The following is a 13,856-nucleotide window of genomic DNA, read 5'->3' on the forward strand; positions in this document are numbered from 1 at the left end:
TACTTTTTCACTTTCTATTTTCTCATCCTCAGCTTCCAGATTAAAGAGCACTAGGTTCCCCTGCCCCACCACCTACACAATAAGCCTAGAGAATGCCCGGGTTGTCTACCTCTCAAATTTGTAATCCTGTCTCTGGGCATGTCTATACAGCTCTTTAATTCAGGTTCAAAGCCCACAGCATTTTTGAAACAAAATGACATAGTTGCATTCTTTAAATGCTAGCCATGAAATCACCTCTTTACAAAAAAGAAGTCAGTCATATTATACACACATAAATCAAATAAAATTCTCTCCTCTTAAACAGTGCTTTACTTGGTCTGTTGAAGACCTGCCTGTGACTGCTTCTAAAAACCCTTAGGAGGAGCCTGGTGCCACATTATCAAGACTGACATTTTGTTCCAGTGTTCTTAAAACTGCACTGCAGACAGGACTTGCGCTTCATGAAGACTGCCAAATGGCAACACTAGACACAGAAAAACTTCATCTATAATTCATGGAATTTTAGTCACACTAAAATAATTATCTAACCTGTCCAAACATGCAGCTTCTCTTTTTTCTTCCCCCATGAACTAAATTCCCTTCTTTGAAAATGGTTAGATTTGAGGATCAAGTTAAAATTCACCACATCTCAAGTTAAACATGGGTTTTAAACAACATGATTTTAAATTCACACTAAATAAGCTTCCTGGACCATAATATTTAGGAAGATATTAAAAGAGTTTTATATTATACAGCAAAGTTCCAATAAATTCTCAGTTTATCAGGGTTCAACTCTTAGCTCAATGTCACACAACCTCTACATGATGTAAGTATATGGAAACAAGTATTCCAAATACAAAGCCCTTAGTTCTGTGTCATAAATAAATTTGGATAAAACCGCAACCCTTCCACTGAGTCGTCTCGGCAAAGATGGCCCATCTTCTCTGCAAGAAGCAACCTAGGAACAACGGGAGAAAAAAAAAAAAACGTTAACAAGTATCTGTCCATTCAGAAACATAAACACAGTGGTAATGAAGCTCATGCTCCTATTTACCTTTCTTTGGCAAGAAGGACAGACATTCCCACAAGCTTGGCAAACTCTTCTGATGTTAAGGATCCTTTTTCTGAAACCTAACACAGCAGAAAAATGTGACAATTCAGGACATGTGGGTACTAACCTAGGGAATGTCTACCAGGATACTTAGAAAACAATTTTCTGAAATTTCCACTAAAACCCAAAGAATATTCAATATAGAACTAAATCTTCTTCACTAATGTTTAATTCTACAAAATGTGAAAGCCTCAGAACAAATAGAGGCTAAAACATCAAGATAAAGCCCTGTCTTAGTTATCTAGTGCTGCTATAACAGAAATACCAGAAGTGGATGGCTTTAATAAAGAGAAATTTTCACACAGTGTCATGGATTGAATTGTGTCCCCCCAAAATATATGTCAACTTGGTTAGGCCATGATTCCCAGTATTGTCCCATGTGATTTTCCTATGTGTTACAAATCATAATCTCTGCCTGTGGTTAAAGAGGATGAGGGTGGGATGTAACACCCTTGCTCAGGTCACATCCCTGATCCAACGTAAAGGGAGTTTCCCTGGGGTGTGGCCTGCACCACCTTTTATCTTACAAAAGATGAAAGGAAAGGGAAGCAAGCAGAGAGAGGGGACCTCATACCACCAAGTAAGCAGTGCCGGGAGCAGAGCACATCCTCTGGACCCAAGGTTCCTGCGCAGAGACACTCCTAGACCACAGGAAGATTGACGACAAAGACTTCCTCCAGAGTCAACAGAGAGAAGAAAGCCTTTCCCTGGAGCTGGTGCCCTGAGTTCTGACTTCTAGCCTACTGGCCTGTTAGAGAATAAACTTGTCTTTGTTAAAGACATCCACTTGTGGTATTTCTGTTATAGCAGCACTAGATGACTAAGACACACAATCAGAAGTCCAAATTCAGGATGCCAGCTCCAGGGGAAGGCCTTCTCTCTCTGTTGGCTCTGGAGGAAGGTCCTTGTAATCAATCCTTCCCTGGACTAGGAGCTTCTCTGCACAGGAACCCCAGGTCCAAATGATGAGCTCTGCTTTCTTGGTGGCATAAGGTCCCCTTCTCTCTGCTTGTTTCCCTTTCCTTTTATCTCTTGAAAGATAAAAGGTGGTACAGGACACTCTCCAGTGTAACTCCCTTTACATTGGATCAGGGATGTGACCTTAGAAAGGGTATTACAACCCCACACTAATCCTCTTTAACAGAAAATTACAATCACAAAACAGAGGACAACCACACAATACTGAGAATCATGGCCCAACGAAGCTGACACATATTTTTCAGGGACACAATTCAATTCATACCACCCTCTATAATATATCAAATGCACTACACTAGAGCTTAAAAAGGAGCCTTCGTGGCACAACGGTTAAGCACTTGGCTGGTAACTGAAAGGTCAGTGGTTCAAACCCACCAGAGGCTCCGCAGGACATCTGTTCCCATAAAGATCACAGCCTACGAAACCCTATGGGACGGTTCTACTCTGTCACTTGGAGTTGATATGAGTTGAAAATCGACTTGACAACACCTAACAATAACAACACTTAAAAAGAACTGTATCTGAAAAGGAACATATAACAAATTCTAATTCAGGGCAAATTACATGCTCCAATGAAAGAATCTTATACATAGATTTAGTTTAAAATGTGTAGTAGAAATATCTAAAGTCTTAGGGTTTTCATCTAGTTTAAAATACGAAGTATAATAAATGTGAGTTATTCAAATTATACAGGCTCACTATAAAGACTATGAAGACAGTAATATTTCACATATCCTAATGAGTAATATCAGCAGTTTGGTTAGTAAAAAGTTGTTGGTTTTCATATTTTTGAAACAATATTTCAGAAAACAACTTGTGATGCTTTATAATGCTACTTACATACTAAGTATTACTGAAAGAAAAAGTTCAATTATGTGTAATATCCTGATTTAAGAAGTTAAAAACCTGTTCTCAACACTAAGCTTCAACTGAAACTTAGTAATTTTAATTCTCCTTATTTATAACATTTTAAGAGGATGGCGCAGGACTGGGCAGTTTCATTCTGTTATACCTAAGGTTGCCATTAGTCACAGCTGACTCGACAGCTACTAACAACAGCATGAGTGTCAATAAGTAGAAGTTTCAAAAGCGCTTTTAAAGTATAATAATTTTGAAAAATATCTATTAATTGTTAACTATTAACCGTTTTTAATTAAGTATGTGAACATGACTTTTTAGTAAAGTTAAATTCAAAAAGGAAATCCTGTTCCGCAAGTTGCTAAGCATTCAAGTCTTCGTGGTGAGCTGTAACGACTGGAGGAAACTGGGCTCACATACCGTCTCCAGGGCCGAGGCCAGCATTTCCTCTTCCTTGTGGGACTGAAGCTCAATCACCATGACGCCACTGTCAAAGACTCGGAGCCTGAAACGCAGGTGGGAGGACAAGCAATGAAGCATCTACGGTCGTCAGCCACTAAGGAGAAGCAGATATTCTCTACCTTCTCTTCTGCCCAGGTATGAGGGCAATATTAACAAAAAACGACATTTAAATTGTAACAACCACAAGCAACTATGACATAATTTAAAAACACATGAATAAATAGTAAGATTAAGAACTAGAATCTACATGCTAAATAAAATGTCTGGCTACTTTTTTTTTTTTTACCTGAGGATAAGGAAAATACATTCACACCTGAACATTCACACCTTTAAGTCTCCAGGCCCCAACTATAAAATGTGTAAGGGAAGAGGGCTGGTTATTCTGACCTCATGGGAGGAGCCCACATTCTCATCTGACTGTCCCAAATCACCTAGGTCTGACTACTCGCCCCTGTGACACACACAGTTCTGAGCACAATGGAAGCCGGGACAGTAGTGCCAGATGACCACACACATTGTTAGAAAAAGGGCAATCTCTGGGCTCACCACACAGGACGGCAGACCTGGTGGGGCTTTTCTGTCCACCCTGTGCAGAAGTGTGGTGACAGTTGGCAAACATCCTGTGGAGGTTCCTTTACCTGAGAGGTAATTTCAGCGCATCCAGCATCTTGCATGCATTTACTAAATCTTCTGGTGAGAGCAACTAATGGGGAAAAAAATCCAGTTTATGCTGCAAATTAGTAGACTGATGCTATATAACTGTAATAATCACAAAAACAAAGGATCTGAAAACATTACCACTTATCAAGGACTTTAGACGGCTTAATCACAAGGCAAAAAGGATTAATAAAGGGGCAAAGGGCTTCCATTAATTAAAGCAGAGCTATCCTACAGAATTATTATGCAAGACACATGTGTAATTTAAAATTTTCTAGCAGCCACATTTAAAAAGTAAAAACAAAGAAGTGAAATTAATTTATATATATACACATATATACATCTATATATAATTTAACCCAAAAGATTCAAAATAGTACCAATTCAACATATAATCATTAAAAAAAAAAAACCTTAAATGAAGTATTTTACATTCCTTTTTTTTATATTAGGAGCCCTGCTAGCACAGTGGTTCAAGCAATCAACTGCTAAACAAAAGGTTGGCGGTTTGAAACCATCGGGAGCTCTGCAGGAGAAAGATATGGCAGTCTGCTCCCGTAGAGATTTACAGACTTGGGTCGCTATGAGTTGGAATGGACCTAAGGGCAGTGGGTTTTGGTTTTTTATATTGAGTCTCCTAAATCTAATGTGTATTTTCCTAAATCTAATGTGTATTTTACTTATAGTACATCTGAACTGGGATGAGTGATATTCTAGTCTGCAATCCCACATGTAACTAGTAGTGACCATGTTCAATAGAGCAGCCTCCGAGGGACAGCAGTGTGGTTGTGACAGGCATGCTGTCGAGTCACATAGAACCTGGGTTCATGCTCTGGCTCCGCCTCTTAGTAGCTCTAGACCCTTGAGAGAATTCCTTAACCTTTCTGCTCCTTGGTTCCCACCTCCTAGCGTGACTGGAAAAGCCAAGCGAGATAGTGCAAACCAGCAAGTTCCGTGCGGTACCTGGCACACAGTGAGCACTACACTGACGGTGACGATCATGATGATAAAGGTTTTATTGTGGGAACAGTAACTATTTGCATTTGTTTATGCTTTCCTGACCACCAAGTCCTTCTGAAAAAGTACTTTAGCTCTGTAAGGAAAGTTTTGTTATTATCCATTTTACATACAAAGAAACGGATCACGGATCAAAGGACTTGACCTTGTTTACTCAGTCAGAAACAGACAAACTAGGATTTAAACTCAGGTCTTTTCATCCAAAAACAGGGTTGTTTCCAGCTCCAGCACACCACAGCTCTCTCAGGAAATGCCTTACCTCCACATTAACCACCTCATTTCCTCAGGCCCTGGGACTAGCTAGGCGCTAGCCTAGCTGTTGGAGAGTAAAACTGCGGTGGGCTGAGTTGGCCGCTGTCCTAGGAGGCTAATGGGAGAGAATGAGGAGGGGCAGGGGCAGGCCTCAGCATGCCCAGGGATAACTTTCTATGTCTCTTTTCAAGAGAAAGTATAGGAAACTTGAATTTCCCTTCTATTTTTTTACATCGGGGTTAAGAGGTAAAGACATTGCTTAAAAGTTCCAGGCTGATTACTTATAAGATTAAACAAATTAACCCTTTATAACAACACCCCGTGGCATACAAAATGTGCCTTAACAGAACTGTTGAATTGCCACATTGCTAAATGTCACATTCTCAGGCTGACTCTAGCAAGAAAAAATGACACGTCTTGCACACTTAATAATCAACTTTGACACTTTCTTACACACATACACACACACGTGTATGCGTGCACGTTTATTTTAACCATTTGGACGCGACAGTTAAGACAGTCATTCAATCATCCAACAATTATTTATCAATCATTTTTAGGCTACAAACTATTATTCTAGATACAGTGGAAATACAGAGATAAACCATACAAGAATCCTCCCCTTAAGAAGCTAGTAGCTTACTAAGGGAAATAAAGACACGCACTTTAATAACAATACCCCATTGCCATCAAGTTGATTCTGACTCAGGGCAACCCCATGTGTTACAGAGCACAGCTGCATCATAGGGTTTTCTTGGCTGAAATCTTTATGCAATCAGATCACCAGGCCTTTCTTCCACAGCACCATCAGGCAGGTTTGAACCTCCAACCTTTAGGTTAATAGTCAAGTGCAAACCATTTACGCTACCAGGGACCTTCTTAATAACCATATAAAACCTACTGCCTTCGAGTCAATTCTGACTCATAGTGACCCTACAACTATACGGCCTGGTAAAAAAAAGTGGAAAAGGCCAAGAGAGAGACCAGCACAGTGTAGTGGCATTCAAAGGAGAGAGACAGTATTTCTAGGTGGACCAAAAACTCACTGCCGTTGAGTCGATTCTGACTCACAGCAACCCTACATGAGTCTAGCTAGACAAGCTTTGTAAATAGGGTGGCATTTCAGCAGGGTCCTAAGATTTGGACATAGAGATGTGGGGAAAGGACACTGAGGCAGAAATAATCATACAAACAAAGGCATGGAAGTATGAAAGTGCAGGATCACTAAAGAAAATAACAAGTAGCTAAGTTGGCTGAAACCCAGGGAAACATAAGAAAGTTTACAAGGATAAGTTGCAAGACAATCATAGAAGGCAGTAAGGGCTAGACTGAGGGATCTGGAACTATTTTGTGGCTGGTGAAGACCTACTGAGAGTGTTGGAGACTAATCAGAACTACACCTTAAGAAGATCAATCTGATGGCAATGTAAGATTCACTGGAAAAGGAAGTGTGACTAGGAGGATTATAAGAGCAAGGACAGGGAGAAAGGTGGGCACATAAGAAGAGCAGGTTTGGTGGGGAGAATGAGTGTATGAGCCTCCTGTGGCTGCTGTAACAAATTACCACAAACCAGGTGGCTGAAAACAACAGAAATTTATTCCCTTCCAGTTCTGGAGAACAGAAGTTCGAAACCAAGGTGTCAGCAGGGCCATGTTCCCTCTGAAGGTTCTAGGGGAGAACCCTCCCTTGCCTATCCCTAACTTCTGGTGGTTGCTGGCACTCCTTGGTGTTCCTTGGCTTACAGATGCGCCACTCCAGCCTCTGCCTCTGTCATCCGTGGCCTTCTCCCTGTGTCTCTGTGTTTCTTCTTAACAGGACACCAGTATGACCTCATCTGAACCAATTACACCTGCAAAGACCCTACTTCCAAATAAGGCCCCACTCTAAAGTCCCAGGTGGACACTATTCAATCCAGTACAACAAGAAACTCAGCCTGAGCTGGGGTGGGGTGCTCGGAGCTGAGCCACAGGAAAGGCAGTCTGGTGTGCCAGTTACGAGGCACAGCTCCTGAGCCAGCCCAGCCTGGGTCCAAATCCCTGTCAAACCACTGTCTCCTAAGTGTGGCCTTTGTCATTATTTAATCTTTCTAAATCTCAGTTTCCTCAAATTAGTCCCCTAATGGGGATAGTACCTCACCGAGTTATTGGGAGGATGAGATAATATAAGCAGGGTGCTTGGCAGAGTGCCTGGCAGAGTACAGACTCCCTGACAGCAGTTATTATGACAATTCAGGAGCCCAGAGCAGAGGCTTAACTCAGGGGCAGGGGTGCGTGCTGGAAAGACGCACGCGTGAGTCGTTTGCATGGAGGTGACCGCTGACACCACAAAACTGTGTTTGACTGCTAGGGCACAAAGAATATCTGGACAGAACCTTGGAAGCAACGGATACCTGGGTGTGAAGGGGTGATGAGAGTTGAAAGACAACCGCTGCTGATACAAAGCTAAAGGAGCAGGCAGCTCTCCCTCTGCGTTACCTCCAGGCAGTCTGTGTCTCACCGAGTCGGTTCCTTTTACAGTTCACTATTACAGAGGACGGGGTCTCACATACAACCTTACTCTTTACAACACAAACACAGATATTCGAACTGAGAGGTATCACTCAGTCCAACCCTTCTTTTAAAGGTTAAGAAAACTGAGTCCCAGAGAGGTAAAGTAAGCTGCTCAAGGTCACTCAGCAAATCACTGGTAAACCAGGAACAGGATCTACCTCCTGCATCCCAGGGCATATTCTTTTCACTGTACCACACTGCTTCTCAAAATAGCTTTGAGAGTCACACCCCTTCCTTAAATTGTACTTACTGTAGGGGAATCTGTATTATATCAAGAAAGTCTATTTGTAGTTAAAAAATATCTAAATGTTCTATTCTTACTTCCATTCCTCGAGCGCGGTTTACTAAACAGTACACCTCCGTAAGTGACATTATTCCCCCTCGTTCCTGTTAAAATATGAAATAAAAATGTATTATAATTAGCATCAGTTAGCATTTCTTAACAGAAATCAGAATCAGATTAAAATCAGAACATTACTTCGGAGCTTTTAAAACCTATGTCTACACACAAGGAAACCTACCAGATGCCACGAGATGTTTCAAATTCAACATTTAGACTTTAATATCATTGTTACTGTCTTCACTTTTACTAACATGATCGCAATGAAAGGAGGAGCTCTGTACCATGTTTCAAAAAGTGTATTCAATTTTTTAAAAGTTATTCAAACTAATAAATGAAGAAGAAATATAGAATTAAATAAGAATGTTACCATTTGCAACCCCTAATGAAATAATAAATCTAGGTAATGGCTGACAACATCGCACACACACAAGAAGGACAATCTGTTGCAAATCAACCAGGTGCAATGTATCCTGATCTGAATAAACCAGCTGTAAGAAAAAATGTGAACAGTAACTACATATGAAGAAATTGCTTTTTATTTTTTAGGTATGAAAATGGAATTAGTTATATTTAAAGGAGTCTTTATCTTTTACAATTACAGGCTGAAATATTTACAGATAAAGTTATGACATGTCTGGGATTTGTTTGAAAATAATTATGAGTGGAGGTTGGTCCGCAGATGAAGCTGGATGATGGCCACATACGGATCCCCTCCACTGTTTTGGTGGATGTTTAGAATGTATTTCACAATGAAAGTGCTTCAATAAACTTTTGATTGCCTAAATAATGTTAGACTAGAATATGAATCTATAATATGAAATTACTACAGCACTCTATACATTAGGATAGCAGAGAAAGAAAAAAGTTTTAGAGATACATGAAAATACATCCATATATAAACCAAAAAACCAAACCAGTTGCTGTCAAGTCAATTCTGACTCCTAGCAACCCCATGTGTTTCAAAGCAGAACTAAGCTCCACAGGGTTTTCAATGGCTGTGATCTTTCAAAAGGAGACTGCCAGGCCTTTCTTCCAAGGCACCTCTGGGGAGATTCAAATCACCAATCTTTTGATCAGTAGCCAAGCACTTAACTATTTGTACCACCCAGGCACTCCATGTCTATATATATAGGTCATATATTTCCTTTTGAAAGTAAAAACCAAAAACCCATTGCCCTCTATTCAATTCTGACTCACAGCAACCCCACAGGACAGAGCAGAACTGTCCCATAGGGTTTCTAAGAAGCGCCTGGTAGATTTGAACTACTGATCTTTTAGATAGCAGCCATAACCCTTAACCGCTATGCCACCAGGGTTTCCTTCAAAAGTAAGAAGTAAAAACTTCATATCAGATAGAGTTAGGAAGTTATAAACTATCTGAAATAGAATCTGAAAACAATTTAGACTACTGACCAAAAAAATCATTAATAAGTACACTGAACTATTTAATATTGCTGAAAGAAAAAATTAATATGTCAGTTGAATAGTAAGCACTTTATGAAAGCAGGTATGCTCTTGTTAATATTTCTGATGACATTCAATTTAACAACAGTATTTAAAGAACACAGTTTAGGTTTGGTTCTTACCTCTAAAGGCACCTGCAATATTCCAACCAGCTGTTTGGCCAGCTGCATGTGGTACTGTGTGCCTGAGCCATAGGTTTCCCTGGTAACCGGGTTAGCGATTCCCATGCTCAGCAAGTAGGATTTAAACCTGATTGTCTGTAAGACAGGAGAAAATGCACAAGAAGACGATATGAAGAATTAGCCCTCCCTCCCCCAACATTTCAAACCCTTCCATCAAAAATTGAATTCTACTCAGTATTTCTCTATTTACCCGTTTCTTCTACTATGCTTCTCTGCTGTGAACTATAAGGAAGTAGACTGCTAGTGGTTCCTCAGAGAAATCTAATCATTCTCTGGACTTCTACTACCTTGGCGTCTCATACTCCATTTATCTCATGTTTTGGTGCCAGAGATTTAGACGACAACTATGCTATATTTAATGCCAATAAAAGGATGCAACCTAAAACTTAGAAAGGATAATGGCTATGATGAGACTGCAGAGAAATTTAATGAAAGACATATCAAAACTTGGGAATATGTATAAAACAGCCACTCCTTACGTGTTTCAGTATCTGGGTTCTATACTCCACCAGGAGGTGCTGAAATAACTTTTAATCCTACTAGATCTTAACAAAGTTTTTATGGTTAACTCTGTCTTTAGCACTTTCACTTATCCTTAAGTCCTAAAAGAAATAAAACACTACATTAAGAAAGAAAACTGGTAAACTGCCAAAACATCATGTTATTTATATAATCTAGTTTCTCAGGCCTTAAAAAAGCAATCTATTTACCTCATCTTCGGTGATGTCACCTTGTTTGTCTTTAATTTTACTGGCAATTGATTTTGATAACTCCACCATTTCCTTAGCCTGTCAAGAAGAGAGCAATAATGTCCCAAAGTGTCTGCTAACAAACTATATTTTCAAAATTGTATCATAATTGACATGAATTTAGTGGTGTAAAGGACATATACCTTGATCATGAGTTTGCTTAGGTCCTCAAAGGCCTGAAATGAGAAATGAATTTTTGTTAGAATCGGCCTTAAGGATTAAAATGTTTTAAAAGCAATGAAGCACTCTATCTTATTCCTTATGATAAAAATTTATGAAATTTTCTTACAAATACCAGTTTACTTATATAAACGTAATGTTGTTGCTATTGTTGTTAGGTGCTGTGGAGCTGATTTTGACTCACAGAGACCGTATGTGACGGAACAGAACTGCCGCAGCGGGTTTCTAGGCTGTCATCTTTAAGGGAGCAGATTGCTAGGTCTTTTCCCCCACGGAGTGGAGTGGCTGGTGGGTTCAAACTGCCAACATTTCTTCCAAGTAGCAGCCTAGCATTTAACCAATGTGCCATCAGGACTCTTCCAAGTAATAAATCTACCTTGCTCTAATAATTCTGTTCATAAATTTTCCAAAACAAAACTGTAATAGAAAATATTAATTACTGTTCTTTGACACAAGTAAGAAATTTGTCATTGGTTTTTCCCAAAATCATTTCCTGACAGGAAGTCAGGAATCAAAGGCAGTGCGCAGCATTCCTGGCTTAGAGGGCAGCGCAGTTGCAGGAACGGCCCCCTGGGCCCAGCCATTGCTACTTTCAGCAGGTGCGAGTTGGCTGAAGCAGTAACCTCAGCCTCTGAATAAGACAGCCCAGGCTTGTAGTGCCGAGTATCGTGGATATCACAAAAGGAAAACATTCAGACACTACCAAAAATTAAACAAAACCCACCAATTGTTTAATTTACTACGGTGAATACCCACTTCAAAGACTTCTTCAAACTTAAACAGACATTCCTAATAAACTATGTCAAGTTACTGAAAATACACCTCCAGGCAGAATATCTTGTCTATCTTATGAAGTACAGATGTTATTTTTAAAAATCAACTAAGCACCTTATCCTTAGCAAGTCTTTCAGTCTACATTTAATAGCGGCCAACAGGTTTTGATCAGCTTATGCCCATCTTAATTACCCACAGGAAAGTATCCCCCAGCTGCAAAAAGATTTTGCTAAAAGAATAGAGTGTCATGTAAGATTCTCGTGGCCGACCCACTAAGGCTAATACTGAAAACAAAGGGGAATGAGCACACACCTAACAGGAATTTCCTCAGATAAACAAAAGGCTTAAACACTGGACTCTTATCAGCAACACACAGAAGATGCAGGAAACCCTTTGTGGGAAACTCTGGGCACCAGTTCTGAACCCAAGGGCAAATCCCATACGAACCAAGCTCTCAAACTGACGCACACAAACGTTTTACACACTTATGTTTTTACTTTCAATATACAAAATATTATTAGATTTCTTTTACCTGTATAAAGAAAACTAAGACGATGACACTTTAAAATTTTATATGGTAAACCATTTTATTTATTATATTTTCAGAGAAAAAATATGCCAAAAGTAAGAGTGAATCTACAGAGAATACATAAATTAGCCCTTACCGCTTATAAAAAGTTAATAAAAAACATACTTTAGTGTCTTCTTAGAAGATTTATAAAGTATCTTAAGTAATTATGAAATACAAAAGCATCCTCATTTCTATCTTTCCTATTATTCTAGAATTTGGAATTAGCCAACTGTCCAAAAAAATGGATGGCGAAACTACCTACAATAAAAATAAAAGCAATACACATTTAAACACAAAATAGAGGTACACACCCTTTCATTAATTTTCCTGCCAGTTTATAGAACCCCCTACCCGTCACGTCCTACAGTCAAACTTCCACTCCAGTCTTGAGAAAAACGGCATCTGCTTTACAGCCATAAGGTATCCTCTTACTGACTTTCAGTTAATAGTCGGTTTTTGGCTTCAGTAAACATTAATACATTCTTCAATATTCTGCTCCAATACCCTCGATTCTGTACATCTGCATATGCCATTCCCTGTGGCTGGACCCCTTATAGCCCTACTGGTCACCTATTAGCGCCTGCCCATCTTCTAGGCCTTGACTTTGATGTTACTCTGTGAACAAGCCTTCTGTGATCCCTAAAGGAAGTCAGGGGCCATTCTACGTGTTCCTGTGGCACCCTGCATTTCCTCCGAGTGTGGCATTTCTCACACTGGAGACCACGCCTGTCCTGCCTGTGTCTGGCATATCACTGCAGTACCCAGAGCACCTAGTGCAGGGCCTGGCAGACCAGACAGCAAGAACTACCTGCTGACTACATCACTGACCTGTATGAAAGAGCACAATGGCCTGTGCAGAATCTTTTGAAAACTGCACTTCCATGGAAAGTAGACCGAAACTGAATAATTTATGCCATAAATAAGAAAAACAGTATTGTGAACGTAACAACAGGTAGCATGGCAACATACAAAAAAGGAATACAAATGATGCACTTAGCTCACCATTCCACAGCCTCTCCAGAAGGACTGACACAGAAAGGATGGGAAGGAGAGTCATTGACAGAACAAGAGGACAGGGACAGCACCTTCTCCCCAAGCTGGCTGTCAAGGATTGGCATGATGTGGTAAACCGCACACCTGCCTGCAAATTAGGGTGCCCAGGTTCTCATCCCACAGTGAGTGCAAGGGGACCTCAGTAAGGCACGAAGGGGCTGAAGTGGTTTAGCCCCCCTGAACTCTCAAAATTGACCTGCCTTCCCAGGACAAGAACCCATCCTCAGGAGAATTTAGAGGAAGAAGAATTAACAACTGAGCAAGGTAAAGGTAAAACAAGACCAGATAAAAATGGGGGATGGAAATAGTGCCAGGAAACCACAGAAAGGAAGCTGCCATCTTTCTTAACACTGTTTGAAGTAGTAGAAGAGGGGCCTCTGTGAAGTAAGAAAAGCTACCCAGAACTAGGCCTCCCTCTAAAGTTCAGAAAAACCAATTTCACTTAAGAATTAGGAACAGCAAAGTATCAAGGTCAAATCTCACACAAAGTTATAAGAAAAAAGAAAAAGCAGAGTTAACATTCTACCCACTATAAAGCATACCAGAAAGACATACTCATAGATCAGATCAAAACTTAACCTTCCTTTCAAAATGAGCGAAAATGTGTTAAGAAAACGAGACAAGATATGAAAGGACAATATAAATAAAAAATCAGACGACAAGATTCAGGAGAGAA

At 40.0% G+C, this 13,856-nt stretch overlaps 1 protein-coding gene across 1 annotated transcript in view; it reads right to left on the reverse strand.

The window, feature by feature from the left end:
- Positions 1–186: 186 nt before the first annotated feature.
- The window catches only part of VPS36 (vacuolar protein sorting 36 homolog), a 50,896-nt gene continuing 37,226 nt past the window's right edge, over positions 187–13,856 (reverse strand). The window contains exons 7-14 of the mRNA XM_049853336.1: positions 10,746–10,778; positions 10,564–10,641; positions 9,794–9,928; positions 8,186–8,251; positions 4,027–4,091; positions 3,347–3,431; positions 1,034–1,110; positions 187–937 (exon numbers count right to left, since the gene is read on the reverse strand). Of these exons, the coding sequence (XP_049709293.1) occupies positions 844–937; positions 1,034–1,110; positions 3,347–3,431; positions 4,027–4,091; positions 8,186–8,251; positions 9,794–9,928; positions 10,564–10,641; positions 10,746–10,778 (633 nt within the window). The 3' untranslated portion in view covers positions 187–843. The remainder of the gene's footprint in view (positions 938–1,033; positions 1,111–3,346; positions 3,432–4,026; positions 4,092–8,185; positions 8,252–9,793; positions 9,929–10,563; positions 10,642–10,745; positions 10,779–13,856) is intronic.

Source organism: Elephas maximus, chromosome 14, assembly GCF_024166365.1.
Source record: "Elephas maximus indicus isolate mEleMax1 chromosome 14, mEleMax1 primary haplotype, whole genome shotgun sequence".
NCBI lineage: Eukaryota > Metazoa > Chordata > Mammalia > Proboscidea > Elephantidae > Elephas > Elephas maximus.